Consider the following 26,348-nt stretch of genomic DNA (forward strand, 5'->3'; position numbering starts at 1 on the left):
TTGGGATAAAAGGAACAATTTCAGAATAACTACCTGTGACTGGTGGAGTGCAACATAGATTAATGCCTTGGATGAGTGAAGTGAGCATATTAATAGTTTGCAGATAATATAAAATAGATGGGAAGGGGAGTGGTGAAGGTGATGTAATTTACAGATGTCTGCAGATAGTGAATAGGGAAATATCTTGGTAGATAATGTGAGCAAATGTGATAGTGGCAGGAAGAATAGAGGAGTTGAATATTCTTTAATGGAGAAATACTGCAGAAAGCTACAGCATGAAGAGATTTGGGGACCCTTGTGCATAAATCACAAAAATCTAGAAGTGTTCAGCAGGTAATAGGAAAGGCAGATGGAACATTGGCTTTTAGTTCAAAGTGGGTGGAACATAAAAAGAGATCATTCGTCAAAATTCTCAACAAATAGTCAGACCACTTCTCAAATATTGTGAATAGTTTTGGTCCGTTTATCTGAGGAAAGAGATACTTGCATTGGAGGCAATCTAGAGAAAGCTCGTAAGATTGACCCCGAACATGGAAAGAGTTTTGTGTAAGGAAGCATTGAATAGTTTGGTCTTTACTCATTGGAGTTTAGAACAATGAAATGTGACCTTATTGACAGAAAAATTCTTAGGGAGCTTAACACTATAGATGCTGAGAGGTTGTTTGCCCTTTTAGGAGGTCTAGGACATTAACTTCAGAATTTAAAATTGAGACTTGGGGAACTCCTTATGTCAAACGGTGGTGAATCTATGGCATTCTTAAGCACAGAGGGCTTTCAAGGCTGGGTCATTAAGTATATTCAAGATGCCTTATCATCTTATAAACTAGAAAGGAGAATTCTTCATCCTTAGTCAAAAATTAGCTTGCTCTCCTCTACCTGTAAATGTTTGCTTCTCCTATGTCAATTCAGAAATTAACATTTTTCTCAATTACTTATGGCGGCCTAATAGAGCAATTCTAGTTTTTTCTTGAGATTTTTAAAACAAAAGTCCACTCTGATGAGAGATCATTTAATCTGAAATATTAACTTTTGATTCTTTCTCCATAGATGTTCCCTCAATTGCCGATTATTTTCAGCCTCTTGTTTTTATCTTTAATATTCACATGCAATAGCTCAATAAAAAGCAACCAGAAACCACTTTGGTTTGATAAACAGAAGAAACCATAATTAATAAAGTAAATAATGCTGATGGATGTATTGCAAGAAGCAAATCATTATATAAATTGTACAATAATATAACTCTTGCAATGTTACAACTTCATACCCTGTTAGAGGTTTCACTGCTTCATGTTTTGGTTTGTTGTCATTTCGGAACAGGCAATTACTATTCTGTGCTGTCACCTTCATGACACAACAGATTTGAGCATTGTAGGCATTTCACAACTGCGTTTACTGCCTTGTCACACCTTCAAGAATTGTGTTACATTTTTTGCTTATGGGGAACTGTGTACAAATCGGTGTTTTGTATTCCACCCATTGTAAAATTAACTTTCAAAAATAAGACTTAGATGACAACAATCATGAAAGCAATATCAAAATGACGACAGAGAAGCCTATTGTTGAAGTGTGGTGACTGTATTAGAAAAGCACAGAACATCAATCAAACTTCTAAGTTAAATATGCAAATATTAGCAAGTGCTTTTTAAATTGATTTTTTACGAGCTATTTGTTGTTACTTAGAAGTGATGATGCTTGCTCTTTCTGTTTTTAATGTTTGCAGCATGAGACAGAGTGGATGACCTCAAGGTGCACTATTTGCTCCTGCGCCAACAAGAAAGTTGAATGTGGCCCAAAATATTGTCCCTCCATTACCTGTGGGAGAGGAGAAATTGAGTACACCCCAGAAGGAGACTGTTGTCCAAAGTGTGTCAAAACTGGAGGTAGGACAGCAAACCTTACTGCAGCTTCTGTGCATCTGTTGGGCATTACATATCATATAGAAACAAAGAAACTGTACAGGACAGAAGTAGGTCATGTTCGAACCATGTTGTCAAGTTTGTTTTATGGTTTATTTTGTTTTTGATGTTAACTCATGAATACTGGAAAAAAAATGTCGGCTAGATGAAGAATTCATTGAATATTTTCATGCCAGTTTCTAGACTAACGTAATACGGCAGCAGGACTGGTGAATTTAAACCTTGCTTTGACCAACAAGGTTGATTAATTACTGATCTCCTAGTGAAAGTACTCCAAGGGGGCAGTTAGGTGCTGGTGATGCATTAGCAAGCATCTACTAAGATGATCAGCACAGATATATTCCAAATAAGAAAAATTTTAAGGACAGACCAGCCATCCATGGTCAACTGAAAATTTCAAGGATAGTGTCAAACACTAAGAAAAGGAACATAATTGTGCAAAAAGAGGTGGCAGGTCAGCAGATTGGACATAATATTAAAAAGAACAAAGAAGGTTTACAAAATTGAGGGGCATGGATCGAGTAAATAGGCAAAGTCTTTTCCCTGGGGTCGGGGAGTCCAGAACTAGAAGGCATAGGGTTAGGGTGAGAGGGGAAAGATATAAAAGAGACCTAAGAGGCAACTTTTTCACACAGAGGATGGTTACGGGTATGGAATGAGCTGCGATAGGAAGTGGTAGAGGCTGGTACAATTGCAACATTTAAGAGGCATTTGGATGGGTATATGAATAGGATGGGTTTGGAGGGATATGGGCCGGGTGCTGGCAGGTGGGACTAGATTGGGTTTGGGATATCTGGTCAGCGTGGACGGGTTGGACCGAAAGGTCTGTTTCCATGCTGTACATCTCTATGACTCTATGACACTGACTCCATAACTACTAAATTATGAATTAAAAAATGAAAATTTAGTGTATGAGAGAAATTTAGCCAAAAATACAAAGGAGCAGAAATGTTTTGTCAGATATTTAAAAAGAAAAGGGGTAATGAAGTAAATGTTGAGTCCATAGAAAATAAAGGTGGGGGGTTACTTACAGAGAATAAAGAGATGGCAGGTGAATTGAACAGGTAAGTTGCATTGGTCTTCACTCGAGAAGATAGAAGAAACATCCCAGAATTAGCTGTAATCAGGAATTGGAAAGGAGTGAGGAACTCAAGGAAATGTTAATATTCAGAGAGTAGCAGGGAAGTTGTACTCAGTAAACTGTTGGAACTGCGAATTGATAAGTGCTCGGGTCCTGATGGATTCCATCCTTGAGTCTTAAATGAAGTAGTTAGTGAGGTAATTGATGTGTTGGTTTTAATTTTCCAAAACTCATCAGATTTGGGGAAAGTTGCTTGAGATTGGAAAGTAGCTAATGTAAACATCTTATTTAGAAAGGGAGGTAATCAGAAAGCAAGAAACTCCAGGCCAATTGGCTTTGCATTGGTCATAAGGAAAATATTCAGCTATTCTGAAAGAGATTATAACTGGGTTCTTGGTAAGCTTAAAGTAAACAGGCAGAGCCATATGGTTTTGTGAAAGGGAAATCATGCTTAACTAATTTATAGAGTTTTTTAAAGAATAACTTGTGCTATGAACAATGGGGAACCAGTAAATATGTTGTACGTAATTTTCACAAGGAATTTACTGAAGTGCCACATCAAAGGTTATAGCAGAAGTTCGAAGCTCATGGCGTTGTGGGTAACGTATTGGTGTAGACGGTAGATTAGCAGGTGAACAGGAAACAGCAGGAATAAATGGGTCCTTTTCAGGCTGCAGAATGTCATGAGTCATGTGCCACAGGGGTTGGTGCTGACACCTCGACTCTTTGACCCAAATTATTTATATACATTAGAGGGACTGCAAGTGTGGTAATGAAATTTGCTGATGACACAAAAATAGGTAAGAAATGTTGCACAGAGGATGTAAGGAGCCTACGAAGGGATAAAGATAGGTTAAGAGGGTGGGCAAAGAACTGACAAATAGAATATAAATGTCTATTTTGGCAGAAGGAATAATTAAAAAGCAGCATATGATGTAAATGGTGAAAGAATACAGGGATATCTGAGTGTCCTCATGTATAGATCACTGGTTAGTGTGCAGGGACAGCAAATAATCAGGAAAGCTCATAGAATGGTCACTGTTCTTACAGAGGGATGTTAATGCACTTCAGTAATTCAGAGAAATTTTACGAGACTAATACCTGGAATCAGTGAATTGCCTTATGAATGAAGTCTAGACAGGCTAAACCTATGTTCTCTGGAGTTTAGAAAAGTCAGGGGTGACTTAATTGAAACATAAAATCTGGAGGGGAATTTTCTGGGTGTATGTGGAAAGGCATTTATTTATGTGGGAAAGTCTAGAATTGGGGGGAGTCACAATTTAAAATTAAGTGATCACCAATTTAAGACCGAGATGTGGAATTTTTGTTTGAGAGTTGAGAGTCTTTGGAATTACCCTCTTCAAAGGGCAGTAGATACAGATTTTAAAATAATTGTAATGCAGAGATAGATAAATTGTTGTTTACCAAAGGGGATAGAGATATGCAGGAATATAGAGGTTAAAATCCAATCATCCATGATCTTATTGATTGGTGGAGCAGGCTCAAAGGGCTGAGTGGCCAATGAATGTTCCTTGTTCATGTGTTTGTAAAAGTGAAGAACTGTATGATGAATGAAAATTATTCCAGAATAGACACTTTGTGATATGCAATAGGATTTTAAAAAATAATTCATTGAGGTTGTGATCTTCACTGGCCAGGTCAATGTTTATTGTCCCTCCTTAATTGTCCTTGTGAAACTGATAGCAATGTGTCTTTCTTAATAGTTGGAATCGATTTAATGTAGATACACCTATAATATTGTTAGGGAGGGAGTTTCAGGATTTTGATCCAGCGACACTGAACAATTGGAGAAATATTTCTAAGTCAGGATGGTGAGAGGCTCGGAGGGTGACTTGTAGGTGGTGGTACTCCTAAGTAACTGCTGGCCTTGCCTTCTGGATGGTAGCAATTTGTGCAGTTGGAAGGTGCTGTCTGAGAAGCTTGCTAATTTTTTTTGTGTGCTTTAATAGTCCACTTGTCTGATTTCATCGCACTTACGGCTCTGAGTTAAATGATAATCAGTACAAACCACACTCGGAATTTGAGCATATAACCTAGAGAGGTAGTCTGACATCTCATTGTAGTATTCAGAGAATATTGCACTGTTGGATCTACCACCTTTTGGTCAGCATATCAAACACTGGCCCTGTATTCTTGTTCAGATTGACATAAAAGACCCTCATGGTACACGATAGAGAAGGTTAACCAGTTGTATAGCAAGCATTCAATCCTCAGTGACCACCATGAAAACAAATTAACTGGGCATTTTTTACGGCTTCCTCATTCATGGCACACAAGTGGCCGTGGAATTGTTTGTGAAGTTCTACTTGGATGTCTAAGGAATAGGATGTTATTTAACAGCAGTTGTTTCCTATTTTAGTTTTAATTGCTTTCAAATATGGTCAGTTCTGATAGAACGCGATAGTTCCGTCCTTGTGCGATCTCGTGTTATAAAAAAATTCCATAACAGCCGCATTTAAACTAACGGGGCTGGAATTGTGTTCTAGCCCATACAAATAACAGTCTAAATTTTTCAATTCGGTTAAAGCCAATTTGCGTTGAAGAGACATGTGTTGGAGCTGAACCAACTACGTAAATCTGTTCTTGCGTAATCGAAATAACAGGGCAGCAACGAATTTCACATCTTATTTTTCCATGTTGCTCATTTTTTGCATCAATTACTTATACAAACAGAGTCATGCCTTTATGAGGGAAGAATGTATAGGGATGGCGAAGACTGGAACTTAACCAATTGTTCCAAGTGTGTCTGCAGTAATGGTGAGGTGCAGTGCTACATTGCAGAGTGCCAGCTGTTATACTGTAAGAAGGTATGTGGCATATTCTTGTACTGTATTTAAATTAAAAAGTGAAAAGTCATCATCAGTTATCCATTCTGAGACAGATGTCAAGCTGAGACCTCCATTCCTTGCCTATATTTATTTTAGCACAGAACTTCACATGTCTTGGGATTTTATGCATTTCAGGACCTGGATTGCAATTATCAAACGCAAATCGGTTTATTGGCCCATGTGAAGCATGGTCACCATAGAACCTCCCCAGACACCAACCTGCTGATGAGTGTGGCATGTTGTGCAGCCAAATTCCTGTCTTCCCACAATTGACAAACTGCAGTGTGATGTCCATTTGGAACCTGGAGCTTACCTGTTGCATTTGAATAAGGTTGCAACCTGAAAATTATTGGGCTTTGGCTTTGACTTCAGGAAGATTTTATGCTGGGTTTTTTTTGCCAGTTAAGGACATATGAGTCAAAGCAATTTGAACCCATTGTTTCCTCTCATTTTCCCATATTTTTGTCTCCTCGAGACTTTGGGAAGTGGCGGGATAGTGTGTCCAAGGTTTGGGTCTGTCACTTCCCTAAGTAGGCCTGTAGCAGTGACGAAAGCCTGTGGTACTGAGGGAGTTAATGGAAAGGCCTGGCCTTGTTCTCTGGGACATTTGTCCATATCCCTACATCAATATGATGCCCCAGCCCCTCCCCACTCCAGCTAACCCTCCCCCTCCATCTGTCCACCCAACCCAGTCCTCCTTAGTGTTTCCTGTGTGTCCTTGATAGTAATTCACTCAGTGTCTACAATGCATGTAACCCCATTGAAAAGGCTTTGTAATAAAATTTTTTAAGAAAGGCTCTGACAGTCAAGGAAACACCGAATTCTTTCAGTGCATTTTCATAAAACTGTCAAATATTGAGCCATTTTATTCCATTGGCAGTCCGTTTACACAAAAACTGAAATCTCCTTTAATGCTTATTACATTGTGAAAAGTATCAAATTATTTTTTAGAAACCAAATCACAAAGACAGATAATTCTTTAACACCTGTTAAAACTCAATCCTCTGAACAACTGAAAAACCACCATATATGAAGTGTTTTGTTAGCTTTTGAAACTCAGCCACATATTCATAATGAAATCAGCTGTTAAAATAATTTCATTAAAACAAACCAGTACTATTACACGTAATTGAAATTACTGATTTTGAAGTCATGAACTGTTGATGAGAGAATTTACTCACCTGTCAGGAGTTTGTGATGTGATTGTTTTGAGAGGATTTTCACATTTATGACCTAACCACCTCAATTTCCTTAATTCCTGAATCAATTCCAAATGATTTTGGGACATAAAATCTGGTCACATGTTTCTGTTCCAACCACTTTGCACCAAAGCCTGTTCTTTAATTCTGAATACATTCTACTTGTAGCTATTTCCTAATCAGTCTGTTCAGAGATGTTATCACACACCTCTGAAGCAGGTGGGGCTTGAACCCAAGCCTCCTGGCTCTGGGATAGAGACACTACCACCATGTACAAGCACATTTCAAATTCCACTGCTGTGTTTTTTGTTAACATTTCAATTGCCTAATCACTGAATTGCTTCAGTACTCTGCCAAGTCATAATCTCTGGAGTTGATGTTTACAAGGTAATTCGTGGAAAGAAATTGCATTAAAATGCTATGTGTATTGTCTGCTTGTTTTTAACGTGCTTGAATTTAACGCAGCACAGGAAGAAAACATGACTCCACTGGGTTCTAATTGGCATAGAACATTGAATGATTTCATTGTATTTAAGATTTTAAACAGGCAACCAAAAGAGATCAGTCTCGAGTGCAATTTAGAAAACTTGCAGCATAGAGTTTCTTCATCATGCTTGCTTGCATTCACTCTGTACAGTCAATCTAATCTATCGAAGGAAACTGCTTTTATTTTACTGTGAGGTGATTAGTAAATTCAAAATATCAGCTTTTTTTTGTAGCTAGCCTTAAACAATGCATATAACTATGTTTGCCAGCCATGTATTAATTTTGCTGTATAAAATTATCAACATACTCTTGAAAATTTAACAACTTGCATTTATGTAGCTTTCTTCACTTGCAGAGAATATACAATTACCAAACCTGACAAAATTAACTCTAGAATATTAGTATAATGTGTTCACTCTTTGCACAATCCCAAGGTGCATTTGTTTGTCAAGTGAGGATAAGCAGAGTCACACTATATTAATGTGCTGAAATGTACTTTATTTCCAGTGAATTGTATAATAAATCAATGGATAGACATTGTGGAATTAAGCCAATTATAATCTCCCTATTAATCCGACACACTACTCAACTCTGCATTGGTGGTGAAAGATGTAAATGTTTGTGAATGTGCTGCCAATCAAGTGAGCTGCTTTGTCCTGATGATGCCAAGTTTTGTAAGAGGAACTGCACTCATCACTTAATTGGGAGCATTCCATCACATTTCTGACTTGTAGATAGCGGGCATCCTTTGGGAATTCGGGAGGAGAGTTGCTTGGTGCAGGATTCCTAGCCTGTGGCATGCTGTTGCAATTGCAGTATTTTAGTTGCTAGCCTAATTCATTCTCTGGTCAGCGCTCTCGCTAGGATATCGATTGTGTGGATTTCCGTGATAGTAATACCGTTGAATGTCAAGGGGCGACGGTTAGATTCTGTCTTGTTGGACGTGGTCAGTGCCTGGCACTTGTGTGGCTCAAAGGTTACTTGTTATCCCAAGCATGGATATCATCTGTGTCTTGCTGCATGTAGACATGTGTCTGTATCTGAGGCGTCATGAATGGTGCTGAACATTACTTAATCAAAAGTGAATATTTAGATTCTGACCTTATGATGGAGGGAAGGTCATTGAGAGAGCAGCTCAAGATAGTTGAGCTGAGGAACACTATCCTGAAGAATTCTCGCAGTGATGTCCTTTGTCTGAGATGGCTGCTTTTCAACAATTATCCTCTTTTGTGAGCGATGTGACTCCTGCAAGTGGAGAGTTTGCGTCCCGATTCCCACTGACTGTATTTTTGCTCAGGATCCTTCCTGTCACCCCTGTTGAATTGCAGCCTTGATTTTGTGAGCTGTTACTGTTACCTCATCTCAGAAGTTCAGCTCTTTTGACCATGTTTGAACCAAGGCTGTGATGAGATCAGGAGCTGAGTTTCCTTGAAGAACCCAACTGAACATCACTGAGCATGTTGTTCCTGAGCATGTACTGCTTGACAGCATTGTTGATGACTCGCTTCCATTGTTTTGCTTATGATCTAGAGTACACAGAATGTGTAGTAATTAGCTGGGTTGTATTTTTGTTCACAGGACATACCTAAGCAATAGAATCCCTCCAGTATGGAAATGGACCACTTGACCCAACCTGTCCACACTGGCTCTCTGAAGAGTAACTCAGTCAGATCCATTCCCCTACCCTATTATCCTACCTTTACCCCTGACTAATGCACCTAGCCTACACATCCCTGAACAGTATGGGCAGTTCAAAATGGCCAAATCACCTTACCGGTTTGGATTGAGAGAGGAAACCTACTCAGACACGGGGAGAAGGCACAAATTCCTCACAGTAGCCCACGGTGGGAATCGAACATGGTTCCCTGGCACTGTGAGGCAGCAGTGCTCACCATTGAGCCACTGTGCTGCCCTTGTCAGGTAAATGCCAATGTTGTAGTGGCACTAGAACAGCTTGAGTAGGGGTGAGGCATGTTCTGGAGAACAATTATTTATATTATTGCTGGAGTATTGTCAGGATCTATAGTCTTTGCAGTGACCAGTATCTCCAGCCATTTCTTGATATCATGTGGAGTGGGAGACTGGCGACTGTGAAGCTGGGGATCTCTGGAAGAGGTGGAGATGCATCATCAATTCGGCACGATTGCAAATCCATCAGTTTTAATTCGTGCGCTGGTGTTTTGAACTCTGCCTTCTTTGAGGATTGGGATATGCGTGAAGCCTCCTCTTCCAGTGAGCCATTTAATTGTCCACCACCACTCTCAGCTGGATGTAGCTGGATTCCAGATCTTCGATCTGATCAGTCTCTGTTTATCATTTACGCTGTTTGACATCCAAGTAAGCCTGTTCTATAGCTTCACCAGGCTGACACTTCATTTTTAGGTCTGCTTGGTGCTGCTCATGACATGCCCTTCAGAACCCCTCATTGAATCAGGGCTGATCCCCAAACTTGATGTAGTAGAGTGGGGGGTATACCAGGCCATGATATTGCAGATTGAGTAGCTGATACTCATGGGTGTTCAGTCCTGAGTTGCGCGTGTTCTCAATCTGAAGACCAGTTATGGACTTTGATACTGTTGAGAGCAGATACATCTGATGCAAGCAGATTGGTGACAATGAGATTAAGAATATTTTCCCTTTTGTTATTTCCTTACCAAGTACTGCTGAGCCAGTTTAGCAGTTAAGTCAGTTAGGACTCAACCAGCTCAGTCAAGAGTGATGCTTTGCGGACTTTGTTGTATGTACTCGAGCATTCTATGTGGCTTGTGGACAGTGAAGTTTGAAGATGATGACGAGAAGAATGTCATAAAATGTTTAAGTTTTTAAAAGTTTGAATTCAGATTTCAATGACCGAGTAAGAAGTAGGGACAGAAGTGAATGATGTTTTGGTATCAAAAGAATGTGCTGTCCATGAATGACTAGGTTGGCAAGAAGAACATAGAACATTATAGCGCAGTACAGCCCTTTCGGCCCTCGATGTTGCGCCAACCAGTCATACCAATCTGAAGCCCATCTAATCTACACAATTCCATGTATGTCCATGAAGGAAGCTGGGCTCACAGTCAAACAGTATACCTAGAGTTTGTAATTTGTATTCAATTTGGCATGGCAGCTTGAAATGCAAGGTATTAATTTTTAAGAGTGCTAAAGTTAATAGCTTCATTTTAGAGTAAGCCAGAGAGAATGATGTTCACAACTGATTAGGCTTAGGCTTAGGTTCTGGATTCCATCTCATTGTCATGGAATATGTAAATATATGGTTGATATGACTAAATAAAATTATTCTCCATGATACGGTATAGCACATTTCTTACATTAGCTAGAGCTGTATTGATTGATTAAAGAACACTGCAAGTGAAAACTTATCTTTATTAAAGCTGCTTAAATAAATAATAAGCTTTCCATGTCAAAGTTACATCCAAGTGCTGTACTTCAATGTATCTTGGATCTACATTTGCCATTGTTCAATTATTGATGCTTTTATAGTTAGTCTTTACTAGACCCTGTAAAATAAAATTATTCTGTTTGGAAATGAAATCTTGCTTAATAAGGACATTTGCTTCTATTTCATTTTAAGCAATTCAGCTTGCAGAGCTCAGTGTTTTAAATCCCCATCCCCCCAAGTTTGTCAAGATTACTTGTAAGTTAGTTGTAAATCTGGAAAACTAAAGAGAGAAGGAACAGTTCCAACGTGCAGGAATAAGACTGTAGTGCTCCAAGTGGTGATTGTATGAGTGAGGTTATCCTGCTGTCTCAATAGATGACAGTACTGCTGTTGCAAGAGCAAGTAAAGCTGTTCAATTTGAGGTGAAAAGAGAAACTATTTTGCCTGGATAAAGGAAAGGACAATTTTCTGAAGAAAAATTTCCAAACAAGTGCCTGTTCACTTGGAAGGTACAAGCCAGACGACTGATGAAGAATGTGATAGAATACTCCCTGGAGGAGAAAGTGAGGAATGCAGATGCTGGAGATCAGAGCTGAAAACGTGTGTTGCTGGAAAAGCGCAGCAGGTCAGGCAACACCCAAAGAGCAGGAGAATCGACATTTCGGGCATGAGCCCTTCTTCAGGAATGAGGAAAGTGTGTCCAGCAGGCTAAGATAAAAGGTAGGGAGGAGGGACTTGGGGGAGGAGCGTTGGAAATGCGATAGGTGGAAGGAGGTCAAGGTGAGGGTGATAGGCTGGAGTGGGGGTGGGGGTGGAGAGGTCAGGAAGAAGATTGCAGGTTAGGAAGGCGGTGCTGAGTTCGATGCAGGTTAGGAAGGCCATCCCATATTCCCAATTCCTTCGTCTCCGCCGCTTCTGAGGACCAGTTCCAATACCGTACAGCCCAGATGGCCTCCTTCTTCAAAGACCGCAATTTCCCCCCAGACGTGATCGACGATGCCCTCCACCGCATCTCCTCCACTTCCCGCTCCTACGCCCTTGAGCCCCATCCCTCCAATTGCCACCAGGACAGAACTCCACTGGTCCTCACCTACCACCCCACCAACCTCCACATACAGCGTATCATCTGCCGTCACTTCCGCCACCTCTAAACGGACCTCACCACCAGGGATATATTTCCCTCCCCTCCCCTATCAGCGTTCTGAAAAGACCACTCCCTCCGTGACTCCCTCGTCAGGTCCACACCCCCCACCAACCCAACCTCCACTCCCGGCACCTTCCACTGTAACCACAAGAGATGCAAAACTTGCGCCCACACCTCCCCCCTTACTTCCCTCCAAGGCCCCAAGGGATCCTTCCATATCTGCCACAAATTCACCTGCACCTCCATACACATCATTTATTGCATCTGCTGCACCCGATGTGGCCTTCTCTATATTGGGGAGACAGGCCGCCTACTTGCAGAACGTTTCAGAGAACACCTCTAGGACATCCGGACCAACCAACCCAACCACCCCGTGGCTCAGCACTTCAACTCCCCCTCCCACTCCACCAAGGACATGCAGGTCCTTGGACTCCTCCATCGCCAGACCATAGCAACACGATGGTTGGAGGAAGAATGCCTCATCTTCCGCCTAGGAACCCTCCAACCAGAGGGGATAAACTCAGATTTCTCCAGTTTCCTCATTTCCCCTCCCCCCACCTTGTCTCAGTCAAATCCCTTGAACTCAGCACCGCCTTCCTAACCTGCAATCTTCTTCCTGACCTCTCCGCTCCTGCACCCACCCCCACTCCGGCCTATCACCCTCACCTTGATCTCCTTTCACCTATCGCGTTTCCAACGCCCCTCCCCCAAGTCCCTCCTCCCTAACTTTTATCTTAGCCTGCTGGACACACTTTCCTCATTCCTGAAGAAGGGCTCATGCCCGAAATGTCGATTGTCCTGCTCCTTGGATTCTGCCTGACCTGCGCTTTTCCAGCAACACATTTTCAGCATAGAATACTCCCTACCTGCCTGGAATAGTGCTGCTCCAAAGACACTCGAGAAGCCCAACACCATCTAGGACAAAACAGCCCATTTGAGTGGTACTTTTAACTACAAAGCATTGCTCTCTATACGACTGGCATACAGTAGTAATAATGTGTACTATCCATAAGATGCAGTATAGACTGTAGTGAATTTAAGGAGGTCAGCCAAGTGGGCCTCATAGAATGAGTTTCCTGATTCGGGCTGTTAATTGGTCTGATCAGGCAGCCTCAGCTGACAGCTATAAACAGGAGTGTCAGAGAGCTGGCTCTGGGGAAGCTGGGACAGTGTCAAGTACTATCAGTAAATAAAAGGTAACTTGGAGACCGAATACGAGCCAATGTGGGGTTATTTCACAAACATTGACCAGTGCTCCTTAGATAGCACCTTCCAAATGTACGACCAGTACCATTTAGAGGATCCATGATAACACCGTCGTCTGCCACCTCTTCTCCAAGGCGGTCATTATCTTGACTTGGAAATATTCACTTGCTGGGTCAATTCTGGCACTCCCTAACATCATTGTGGTTTTACCTACACCAAATTGACTGCAGCAATTCAAAAAGACAGCTCACCACCTTTTTTCCAGTTAAGCATAGACAATAAATACTGGCTCAGTTAGCCATGCTCCCAACCCCTATTGTACAAAACCTTAACTTGAACTAAACATAATTGCCTTAAATACGCCCCTAATTCTGTAGAGTGACTGTAGGGCTGGTGGCAGAACAAATTCAATGTAATCTGCAAGGTTAGTAAATTTGATGGACTTTCTTTCTACTATTGTTACATGCACAGAAACCTCTCGAGATTCAGTTTGAATTTTCTGCCTTAAATCTGTAGGGAACTAATGGAAGTTAATTGTGAGTGCCTTCATGGTTACACATTTTTATTCATATTAAATTGATATATTTCAACCACCTGTATCTTAATTAAAAAAAAACGAAATTTGTTCTGGTAGTGTGTTAACACACCAACATAAAACATTATGAGGTTAGTTCAAACTGAAGGTTTGCTACCTGATCTGAACATGAAATGGAGATACAGGTCAAACCTCTATAGGGATTCTCCTGCTCATAAGTTATGATTGCTGAAAGTTACAACATTGTTAATTCCTGAGTGGTGAGCAGCAAAAAGGCACCAGGCCTCCTGCCCCTGAATTGTCATGGGCATCCCAGACTTCATTGATATTGTGCTATATTAGGCAATATAGCACCTTTGGTGTAGTCAATTTGGTGTAGGTACAACCACAATGCTGTTAGGGAGTGCCAGAATTGACCCAGCAAGTGAATATTTCCAAGTCAAGATAATGACCGCCTTGGAGGAGAGGTGGCAGACGATGGTGTTATCATGGATCCTCTAAATGGTAGTGGTCATACATTTGGAAGGTGCTGTCTAGGCATGGGGTAGCTGCTACCTTGTGAAGTTTGGGAAGGGCAGTGAGCACTTTCTTGGATTGGAGTAAGTCACCTAGGGAGGTTTTGAGAATGAGATAAGAGGGCTGTAAAGTCTGGGTCAGCACAGTCTTGCATGTTTCTGATGCACTCCAATGAAGCTCTCCTGAACCTTCTAGCCTACAAAAGTAAGCTTTGTCTTTAAGGTTTGGGACCTTTTATTTTCTGTTGCAGCAGGTTTTACTTGTGAGTGTGTCCACAGCAGGTGTCTAACCTAGCATGCTTTAGTGTTGTTGGTTTGAAAAATAAATTTGTATGTAAAGTGTCCATTTTGTGCCATTTCCTTGGGGCTTCCATGGATCTTTACACTCACAAGTAAAACCTGCTGCAACAGAAATAAAAGGTCCCAAACCTTAAAGACAAAGCTTACTTTTGTAGGCTAGAAGGTTCAGTAGAGCTTCATTGGAGTGCATGAGAAACATGCAAGACTGTGCTGACCCAGACTTTACAGCCCTCTTATCTCATTCTCAAAACCTCCCTAGGTGACTTACTTCAATCCAAGAAAGTAGTCGATGGATAGTCCAGTGAATGTCACAGAAACTCAGCCCTGCAATACATAAGGGATATGAAGAGATGGGGGTGTATCAAAATGTTAAGAGGAAAACTTAGAAGTATTCAGCAAGTCAGTTGATATCTTTGGAGAGAAAAATAGACTTAATATTTCAGCTTGATGAAAATTCTCTAGAATGGGTCTTTGACCTGAAATAACTTCTGTTTTTCTCACCTCAAATGTTGCCTGACTGACTAAATATTTTGAACCATTTTCAGTTTATACTTCTGGATTTACACCATCAGCATTTTGCTTTAGATGCAAAGTACTTTTGTTTCCTATTTTTTTCCCCTCTGTCAAGACCAGGGAGGAATTAACAGGAATGAGGAAATTATGGTCTGAAGCACTGGAATTCACGCATAGGGCAGAAAATGCATCAGAGATCTGGAGGCAATAGAAATACTTCTAATGTTACTTAGAAATTTTCCAATGGCTGGCAGTTGGGTTGCTATAAAGAATTTAACATTTGATTTGAAATATGCGACAATAGCAGAATGAGATGAGGTGAAATCAGAGCTTTTCTCCATCAGCCAACAGTCCCTTTAAGCCTGTAAATTGCTATTTTTATCTTATGGAATTTAAGTATTAATAAATTACAATTTCAGCAATGGATTGTACAATGCTTATAATTTATCACTTTCCCTCCCTCTTGACTTTAGGATGAAGATGTTGTAATGCAGGTTGGAAACTGCTGTCCTGAATGTCTGCCAAAATCCTGTTCATTGGCAGGGAAGCGGTACAAGGTAACCTTGAAGTTACTCCGCAACATCAGATGTTTGAGTTAAGATTTATTCTTCACTTGCAGGCCATGTTCCAGGTCTGACACTGTGATAAGCTGCTATTTGATGTTCCGTGGTTTCTCTTTTAAATGTGGTTAGGATCAGATTTTTAGATGTCTGTTTTGGCAGTCATGCTTGCCTTACTATGTAATATGTGATAAGGCTGTTTGTTTAAAGAAGAGGGGGGAGAAAAAAGAAAGATTTGCACTTATATAATGCTAAATAAAGAGAGTTGAGGCTTGAAAAATTTACTTGCAAGGGCCACTGATCCGTGTGCTTTTTATAATTTTTTTGCCATTCCAAGATTCTACTTGTATGTAACAAGTGCAGAAAATGCTGGAAAGCCTTCTCTCACAGGATCTGCAGCAAGAGAAGAGATATCGAGTTAGCCTTCTGAGTCCTGTATAACTGTTTCTGAATTTCAGTTCTAGCTCTTTGACCTTGATTCCTGTTTGGTACTTCCCACCTTCAACTTGCTGCCTCTCCCAACTCTGTAACTTGCTGACTTTCCTGAACTCTGCAGCTCACTAACTCATGTCTCTGCAGCTCCCTGCATACACTACAGACTCCCTTCCTCCATGACTCTCCTGTTCACCCCATCTTCTGCTCAACACTTCTCCCATTCACAACTTCCCTCCTTGATGCTCCCTCACTTTGCTGCTTCCCTTTGTCCCTACCAACTCCCTACATCAAACTACTGTTCCCTCTTCCTTGTTGTTTTCCTCACCTGAAACCGGGAGGTCACTGTGAGCAACCAGAGTCTATGGCAACACATATGTTTTTGAATATTTTGGATGATATGATACATCAAAGTGTCATCAAACAATTTATTTCCCATTGATTAATCAGACATCTGTTAGAGCTTGGCAGAGAATTGATTAGCATTATCTGATCCTCATAAATTGCTTAATCATCAATTGATTGCATTCTAGTTAATTGAGCAAAGCTATATCAAGGATAATTTCTGTCCAGAATGTTTATTCAAATGCTATACTCTTTGTTTCTTCAGCATGGCAATCAGTGGAAGAAGAATGATTGCACCAGTTGTATTTGTGACCGTGGTGAAATTAGATGTCATGCGCAGCTATGTCCATCACTGACTTGTGAAAAGGTAATTGCAGATCAATTAGATGGAAGAAATCACATTTTTGTCTGTGGGATAGCATGGAGAAGGGTTTATTTGGTGCTGCTCAGAAAGCATATTTAAATTGGGGGAAAAAAAATCATCTGTCATTAGATAGACCCCCAACATTCAGGTGAGGAGCTTCCCCTTTGTAGCAGCTCCCAGACAATTTGAAATGCCCAGGCCCAGAAACTGGAAATTTTGACCCCATATGTGTAAGCATCACTTCACTATTGCTTGGCTGAATAAGCTCACTGGCAAAATCCTTTATAGTAAGGAAATGCCCAAATATTCAGCTGGAATGTCCACACCAAATCCTGTTTATGTGGTGCAAACAGGGCTGAAGTTAAAATGACTGATTGGGACACTTCCCATGTAACAATTTGAATATGTCTTTACTTTTCAATTTGCATTTTCCAATTATGTACACTCATTAATTGTTGAGCAGGTTAATTGAGTCTGTGGTGGTGTGAAGTCAAGTGTATCTCAGCTGTTCGGTTTAATTTGACACTGGTTTGTCAAATCCAAACCAAAACAGCGTCATTGAATCATCATTCAGAATTTATACTGCTAAAGCTATCTGCTTCATGCTGATGATAGATCTGCAGAATTATGAAAAACTGGTGTGACAAGTCTGCAGTTGCTTTAAGGAAGCTGAATCTGACAACACCTGTACTGGATGTTAGTTTACAGATTTGGATCTCTTGGAAACTGGATTAAAGGCAAATTTTTAACACACCAGTACAGCCACTTCAATGAAGGATGGGCATCTTGCTAGTGCTCCTTTTCAGCAGATACAGAACAACTTTGACAGTGCTTATGATGATGCATTTTATTATGTAATGTAACCTTTTATGTTTTATGAGTGGCAGGATGCCTGCCTCCCATAAATTATACTTCATAAAACCTGTTGGGTTCTTCTCTCTGTCAACTCACCAAATCTTGTGGCATGTTTGAAGGCTTTGTGAGCAGTAGGGTGCTTAAACTTCACAGACGCTGCAAGATTTTTCAATACTGATTAAAGGGCATATTTTGGCTGTGAGCAAATGTTAAACATTCCCACCTGTTGTTTGATATGGCTAGCTCAGCAGATGCATGCACCTTATGTAATTGAAGATTTATAATATTTTTGGGTGTTCCCAAAATATACCAAGTAACTGATCCTCACCTGTCTCGGAATTGTAAACTCCGTAAATTTGTGTGTTTAGGAGGTAATTTCAATGAGGGACATGAGTATTTGTCAAAGAGCTTTTCTGTTGCCCTGAAGGCCAGAGTGTGTGTAGGGTGGGGTCTTTTGATGTATGTGTGAAGAGATAAGGGTGCTGTTATTGAACACTACGAAGCATTGTGCATGTACAGTTTTAACTTGGAGTGTTTAACTCAAGGACTTAAAGTGCAAAGGGAAAAACATAGTCCAAACAAAAGGTTGAAATTGCACAGGGAAGAAAGAACTCTCAATCCATCAAAATGACTCCGCTGACTGAAATTCTGAATGATTTTCCATTTGAAGCCACTTGCATACCATGAATGTAATTAAAACCAGCTTCCTCTTCTTAGGGATAGATGACAAATTGGTGCTTTGAATCTGCTGAAGATAACACTTTGTGTGTAGTTATTTGTAAATATATGTTTTTAATTGTACACTCAGTTACAGTTGTAAAGTAACATAGTTACCAGAGAGGAATCAGCCCATAATACAATGACATTTAATTATGGCTAAACTATTTGGGAAGTGGCTTTAAAAGCAGGAGTGAAAAGTATTCTTTGGTCATGGTCAAGATTAATATTTCTGTTCAGATACGGACCTAAGATCCTGTTTTCTTTTGTTGATTTATATACCTAAATGTACATAAATAATAAATAGAGGCAGTGAATACAGCAGTAGTTTATGATTTTTCATTATTGTTCAGCAGACAAGTGACAAGAAAACCAAGATATTAGTCCCAAGAAATGGGGTGGGTTTGGTATGGGTGGGATGTTGTAATATCAACATCAAAGGTGAACCCAACCTACCCTGAGCCTCTACCACATACCATATATCTGACACAGGAGTGAGGGACCTATTCAGTTCGAGGAGGAAAGATGCTCATTTAAATACTTAAGTGAGATTGAGGAAATTTTAATTTCGTTTTACATTTAATTCTGGCTGGACAGTGTTCCTGGATCTTGAGGAAACATGGTCAAGATTTCTGGCTCTGTTGAGTAACTGTCTTTCCAATGCAGCTAATGGGTCAAGAGAAGTAGGAGTGATCTTCCACAGGCCCAAACACTGTCCTTCCAGCATACCTGTTAACTCCAAAGTTAAAAATCACACAATACTGGGTTATAGTCCATCAAATTTAATTGGAAGCACTAGCTTTCGGAGCGCCACTCCTTCAGGTGATTGTGGAGTACACAATTGTAAGACACAGAGTTTATAGCAAATGTTTACAGTGTAATGTAACTGAAATTATGCATTGAAAAATACCTTGATTGTTTCGTGAGACTTTCATCTGTTAGAATGACCACTTCACTTCCACTTGATATTTAATATTTATTTCCACAGGGCCTGAATAAAATCAGAAGACCTGGCCGTTGCTGTGAGGAATGTGTGTCTGGGAAAGGGAGCTGTCTATATGAAGGTGTCACCAGGTATCATGGAGAGATGTGGAATGTAACTAGCTGCGAGTTCTGTATGTGTGAGAGGGGACAGGTCATCTGTCAGACTGCCGAATGTGCCAGGGTGAAGTGCTCACGGGTAAGGGAATCTATGTTATTGTTGCTATTGCAAAATGACAGTGTGACTTGTGGTAATTTGTGAAAGGACTGCATTTCTTTTATAAAAGGCCTATTAAAAAAATAGTTCAGCAAGTACCCGCACTTCAGCTTCACTGTTTTCCAGGCTGTAAATTTAATAGGTAATGTTGAAGGTATGTTTTTCATCCTTTGAAGTGAAGATGACCAAGTACATCAATTGATGAGCATGACTTGTGTAAATTGATTATAGTGAGGGAGACTTTGCGCATCATCATCCCTTACCCCAACATAACTTGGTCCAGTGGAATATGAGTCTAGACCACTGGAGATACATTTAGATCATATGGGTCACCAAGATGTGATCTGTGTCTTGTGTCCTACACATTTCATAACAAGATGCTTAACTGCATTCAAGATCATTGGAGCTTAGAATGGTCTCATCCATTCGATTCACATGAATCGATCTTTCTCACACAGGGTGAACCATTTTCTTAGTTTGTAAGAGAAAAAAGCCTGATAGCTGACTTCACTGGTTTGCCCTGCCCGTTGAAGTGATTTACGGGGTTGTGCCCAGTGATTCATACTAACAACCAATAGGAATCATAAGTGGGAGATGGGTAAAGGTGAGGACTAATATAGGTGAAGGTGCTTCAAAGGATGCAGTGAACCTAGCTGTGGGAAGTGCTGTCCCTACCTCTCAACCTTGTTGAAGGAACATCATACAAATGAGTGATGCTAATGAAAACCTGTCTTTTGACCTAAAGAATTTGATTTTATTTGTTTAAACCCAAAAATCATTATTTTAAATAAGAACTATTCATTTAGTGCCTTCTCCATAAAGCCTAGGAGTGTCTAACCTTCGGCAAGTAGATTCAGGATAGGTAAACCTCACATTGGACAGAGCGATCCTGATGATTTGTATCCAAAAGATATTCTGAAACTCTGCAACAGAAACATTAAGAATAGGTGGGAGCAGCTGACTTTAGTTTAGCTTCTCCCTCTTGAACTTCGTAATTAGTTTATCGAAAGCATTGTTAAACAAGCAAAGGAAGATCTTTCAAGAACAGTTAAAAGTATCTTCGATGGTTTTTTTTGTCAGTAGACAAACAAAGATCTTTGCTCAATAAATTATGAGCTACTACTTTGAAATCATCGTTGTGCAATCTAATTCCTTGTGGATAGTTTTAAACTGGATCATTGTGTTTTGGAGCACATTTAGAAATGGGAACTTTACGTTTGAAGAACCAGTACTCATCAGAGAGAAATGCAGTATGATTAGAGCATTTGTGAGGGAGCAGGTATTTGAAATTATCATGGATTCTGTTTTCTGGATCATCTCGACTAAGCTATTTTTGGAAGGCTGGGGGTTTGGTACCCTCCTTCTGCAACCCCCAACCTGCTCCTGACTATGTGAGCACTAAATGGGGAATTATGCCCATTATAGCATTTTAGGGTTCAACAGAGGCTTCAGCTGCTGAGAGTGCCATCTTAAGAAGAAAAGTATTCAGTCACAGTGGATTGGTTTATAATGTTATTATTTCCTGAGCCATTGAAGAACACTTGGCGAGCTCAACAGCATGTTGTTCTGATTTTCTGATAATGTCATGGGGTGGAGTTTGCTCACCACAAAAAATTAAATTATGCCAATCATACACTTTGAGTAGTTCCATTCAGGTTTGGGAGAAACCTTACCCTTAATTTCAGTACAGGTCCTTGAATTCAATAAAATATGTTGAATTGATAATCTTGATTTATATATTCATGAACACCAGCCAAACGTGCAGAAATTATGAGATTAATGTCACTTGCACACTCAATTAGTTAACTACCATGAATAGTCTTCTGACTTCTTAAAAAGGCTTCATCAAAACTACTTAATGGTTCCTACATCTGATGTACTATCGCTTTTTATATGGTAAATTATGTAAAGTAAATGCGTTTACAGTGCATGCAGATACAGTGTAAACATGCAGTTTTAATATTCAAACATATTTAGGGAAACACAGTCCACATTTCAATCACCCTTAGAATTATTCATTCGTAATATTATACTAATTATTCTTTGACCTTTCCACATGCACGATCAGCCAAGATTGGCCTCCGGAATTTTGGGTTCTTTATCTCTTTAGGTTTTCATTATGCTGAAGTGCCTTCTTCACTGGGACTCTGGACATCATCAAAATATATCTTGGCACTTGTTCAGTAATTAACATTCTATTCTCAGCTCACCCAGCACTGATACCATAGTGTGGTATCTTTGTGCTTGGAGCTCATTTAATAAAATTTAACCCAAACCGTGATCAAAAGCTATCCTGCCCAAACCTTAGTGATGTTCACACTCTGCAATGAAGCAGAGCTCCAAGGATTTTGGGCTTAAATAATTTATATTAATGTGTTTCTTTGCTAGTCCACATTTTAACACTTGTGATATAATATATGTAAATTATTATCTGATTTGAGAAAATGTTTGTTATTTTCTGCAGGGTGAGGAGTTGCTTCATTTACCTGGAAAATGTTGTCCTGAATGTGTGTCACTTGGCAGTTACTGTATTTATAAAGAGCAAGTTAAAGAGGTGAGCCCCTTTCAATATGTATAGTGCACTCATAAAAACCCAAATGGAGGATGTTTCAATCCTCGTATAGTTATGTGCATGCATATTAACTGATTGTGGTAAAGCACATCTAACGAAGGTATAGTTAGATTACATTAAATCCAGAGTGACTATGTAATTCAAATGCGCAAACTTTATTGGTTTTGCTTGCAAACTCCTGATATTCTTTGACATTCGGTATGCTTTTATGCAAAGCTGTTGTCTACATTTTGAACTTGCAGGTCTGGGCTGGAACTTGATGCATCTCAGGGCATTCAGACATTCTTTTTTAATTCCAGAAGACACTGATTGAGACTTTCAGATTGTGCTGCGGCTATCACCAGTGATTTAGGAAGGAATTTGACTTGTAAGAAATCCAGATTTTGGCAGCAGCCAACAAAATTTGCCATAATATGCCACTCCATGCCCCTTCCTCCTCCACGTTACATAGCCTTGCTACTGTTTTCAGAGGAGTAAAACTTAGTTCAGAGCCATAATTATCCAGGTATTGAGTGTCCAATGGAGAGTATTCAAAGGAGGAGACAGAGCTGAGAATGGAGGACTCCCAATCAAAGCCAACCATACTAAGGACTGAAGAGATGTACAGACTGAAAAAAAGGGCTGAAGTCAGGTGGATGACAGAGGTTCCAGGGGAGAAAGAGAGGAGGCTTTCTCATTGCATTTTGCTCAACTGCACAATTATTGCTGGCAATTGGGGTGAGTGGTGCTCCTGCATTGATTAATATTCTCCAACAATCCAACTCTGCAACTGCTTCCTGGAATTTGAGTATCTGGATCTCTGGTCGTAGTCATAGAGCACAGAAACAGACCCTTCAGTCCAACTCATCTGCAGCAACCAGACATCCCAATCCGACTTCATCCTTTTTGCCAGCATTTGGCCCATATCTTCTAAATTGTTTCTATTCATATACCCATCCAGACACCTTTTAAATGTTGTAATTATACCAGGCTCCACCGCTTCCTATGAAAATGTTACCCCTCGGGACCTTTCTAAATCTTTCCCCTCACCTTAAACCTATGCTTTCTAGTTTTGGACTCACCCATCCGAGGAAAAAGAGTTTGGCTATTCATCCTATCGATGCCCCTCACGATTTTATGAACTTCTACAAGGTTACCCCTCAGCCTCCCAAGCTTCAAGGAACATAGTCCCAACCTATTCTCCCTACAATTTTAAACTCTCCAGTCCCAATAACATCTTATCAAAACCCTCTCAAGTTTAACAACATTGTTCCTATAGAAGAGTGACCAGAAAAGTACGCAGTATTCTTAAAAAAAAAATGGCCTAATCAATGTATTACATCCCAACTGCTACACTCTGACCAATAACGGCAAGCGTGCCAAATACTTTCTTCACCACCTTGTCTACTTTGAAGGAACCACACACCTGCATCCCTAGGTCTCTTTATTGGGCCACATTCCACAAGACCTTAGCGTTAACTGTGTAAGTCCTACCCTAGTTTGCCTTACCAAAATGCATTATCTCACATTTATCTAAATTAACCTCCATCTGCCACTCATCAGACCATTGGACCATCTGATCAAGGACCCGTTGTACTCTGAAATAGTGATCTATTTTGGTGTTATCTGCAAACTTGCTAACCACGGCTCCTGTATTCACATCTCAATCATTTAAATACATGATGAAAAGCAGCAGACTTGGCACCGATCCTTGAGGCACAGACCTCCAGTCTGAAAAGCAACACCCTACTACCACTTTTTGCCTCCTACTTTTCAAGCCAATTTCAGAACCATAAAACATAGGAGCATAAATTAGGCCATTCAGCCCATCGAGTCTGCTCTGCCATTCATTCATGGCTGATAAGTTTCTCAACTCCATTCTCCTGCTCTCTCCCTGTAACTCTTCATCCCCTTGACAATCAAGAACCTATCTATCCCCGTCTTAAATACACTCAATGACCTGGCCTCCACAGCCTTCTGTAGCAGGAAATTCCACTGATTCACCAATCTCTTGCTGAAGAAGTTTCTCCTCATCTCCGTTCTGAAAGGTCTTCCCTTTACTCAAAGGCTGTGCGCTTGGGTCCTAACATCTCCTACCAATGGAAACATCTTCCCAAAATCCACTCTCTCCATGCGTTCAGCAATCTAGAAGTTTTAATTAGAAATCCCCATCATCCTTCTAAACTCCATCAGGTCTGGTCCCAGAGTCTTCAAACATTCCTTACATGATAAGCTTTTCATTCCTACGATCATTCTTGTGAACCTCCTCCAGGGCTAGTACATCCTTCCTGAGATATGGAGCCCAAAACTGCACACAATATCCCAAATGTAGTCTGACCAGAGCCTTATAAAGCCTCAGAAGTATATCCCTGCTTTTATATTCAAGTCCCCTCAAAATAAATGCTAACATTGCATTTGCCTTCCTAACTACTGACTCAACCTGCAAATTTACCTTGAGAGAATTCTGGACTAGAACAACCCAAGTCTCTTCCCTTCAGACTTCTGAATTTTCTCCCCATTTCGAAAAGAGTCCATGCTTCTATTCTAATTGACTAGCTCCTGTTGAATCCAATATGATCTGACCTTACTAACCAGTCTACCATTCAGAATCTTGTTGAATGCTTTGCTGAAATCTATGTATAAAACGTCTACTGCTCTGCCCTCATCAATCTCTTTGAGTTTTTTTGAAAAAGTAACAATCAAGTTAGTGAGACATGACTTCCCACACACAAATCCATGTTGACTATCCTTAATCAGTCCTTACCTGTCCAAATGCATGTAAATTCTGTCCCTCAGAATCCCCTTCACCAATTTACCCACCACTGACATAAGATTCACCGGTTTATAGTTTGCTGGCCTTTCCTTACAACCTTTGTTAGCTAATGGCACCACATTAGCCAATATCTGATCTTCTGGCACCTGACTCATGACTATCGATGATGCAAATATCTCTGCAAGGGGCCCAGCAATCATTCCCTAGCTTCTGACAAACTCTGGAGAACACTTGATCACTTCCTTGGGATTTATCCACCTTTATGCATTTTAAGATGTCCAGCACCTCCTCTTCTTAATATGAGCTCTTTTCAAGACAATAGTATTTATTTCCCCAGGTTCCCTCGCTTCCATGTCATTTCCATGGTAAATACTGACATGAAATGCATTTGGTATCTCATCAGTTTCCTATATTCAACACGTAGATGGCCATGTTGATCTTTAAGGGACCCTATTGTCTCCTTAGCTACACTTTTGCCCTTAACATACTTAAAGAATTGCTTTGGATTCTCCATCATTCCATTTGCCAAAGCTGTCTTGTGCTCCCTTTTTGCCCTCCTGATTTCCTTCTTAAGTATACTCCTACTACCCTTATACTCATGATGTGGAAGTGTCTGTGTTGGACTGGGGTGGACAAAGTCTGCAGTCACATAACACCAGGTTATAATGCGACAGGTTTATTTGCAATCGCAAGCTTTTGGAGCATTGCTCCTTCATCAGGTGAAGTCACCTGCAAGTCCCTCTTATATAAGTCATCTCTACCCCTGAAGAGATCCCAGTGGTTTAAAAATTTGACTCCTTGCCCCCTGCACCGGTTCCTCAGCCGCGCATATCATTTGCTTTATCCTATTATTCCTTCTCTCACTAGCACATGGTGCGAGTAGTAGTCCAGTTATAACAACCTCGAGGGCCTACTTTTTTAACCTCCTTCTTAGTTTCCTGTATTGCCTCTGCAGAACCTCCATCCCTTTCCCTATGTTGCTGGTGCCAATGTGCACAACGACCTCCTGTTGGGCGCTCTCCCTTTTCAGAGTAGTCTGCACCTGCACCCTGACATTCTTGACCCTGCAACAGGGAGTAACACATCATCTGAGATTTTAATATGTATATCCAATCTCCAGTTCCAAAGATTGAATTTCTAAGTGTGTCTCGTTAAGTAAGAACAATGTATTCATGAAAACAATTGAACAAATGAAATAAAGGAGAACATTATAGGTTTAAGCCCAAGACGAGGAAGAGAATGATTTTTTTTAAAAAAACATTATATTGTCTTTTTAATTACTGTTTTACAATGGACTGTTGCCAAATTTTTAAATGGCTGCTGTTGATTTCAGAATGAGCCAATTCTCTGATTCCATACGTTTCAAGGAAATACCACATCAGATGTGAGCTCATTACCTCCGGAATGTGACTGTCCTTGTCTGA

General features: G+C 40.3%; 1 protein-coding gene across 2 annotated transcripts in view; it reads left to right on the top strand.

The window, feature by feature from the left end:
• fras1 (Fraser extracellular matrix complex subunit 1) overlaps nucleotides 1-26,348 on the top strand; it is a 465,328-nt gene that overhangs the window by 189,014 nt on the left and 249,966 nt on the right. For both annotated transcript variants that reach the window (XM_072591717.1, XM_072591723.1), the window contains exons 5-10: nucleotides 1,721-1,880; nucleotides 5,692-5,825; nucleotides 15,603-15,686; nucleotides 16,732-16,833; nucleotides 19,391-19,582; nucleotides 22,065-22,154. In XM_072591717.1, the coding sequence (XP_072447818.1) occupies nucleotides 1,721-1,880; nucleotides 5,692-5,825; nucleotides 15,603-15,686; nucleotides 16,732-16,833; nucleotides 19,391-19,582; nucleotides 22,065-22,154 (762 nt within the window). The remainder of the gene's footprint in view (nucleotides 1-1,720; nucleotides 1,881-5,691; nucleotides 5,826-15,602; nucleotides 15,687-16,731; nucleotides 16,834-19,390; nucleotides 19,583-22,064; nucleotides 22,155-26,348) is intronic.

The sequence above is a fragment of the Chiloscyllium punctatum genome, chromosome 1, assembly GCF_047496795.1.
Source record: "Chiloscyllium punctatum isolate Juve2018m chromosome 1, sChiPun1.3, whole genome shotgun sequence".
Taxonomy (NCBI): domain Eukaryota; kingdom Metazoa; phylum Chordata; class Chondrichthyes; order Orectolobiformes; family Hemiscylliidae; genus Chiloscyllium; species Chiloscyllium punctatum.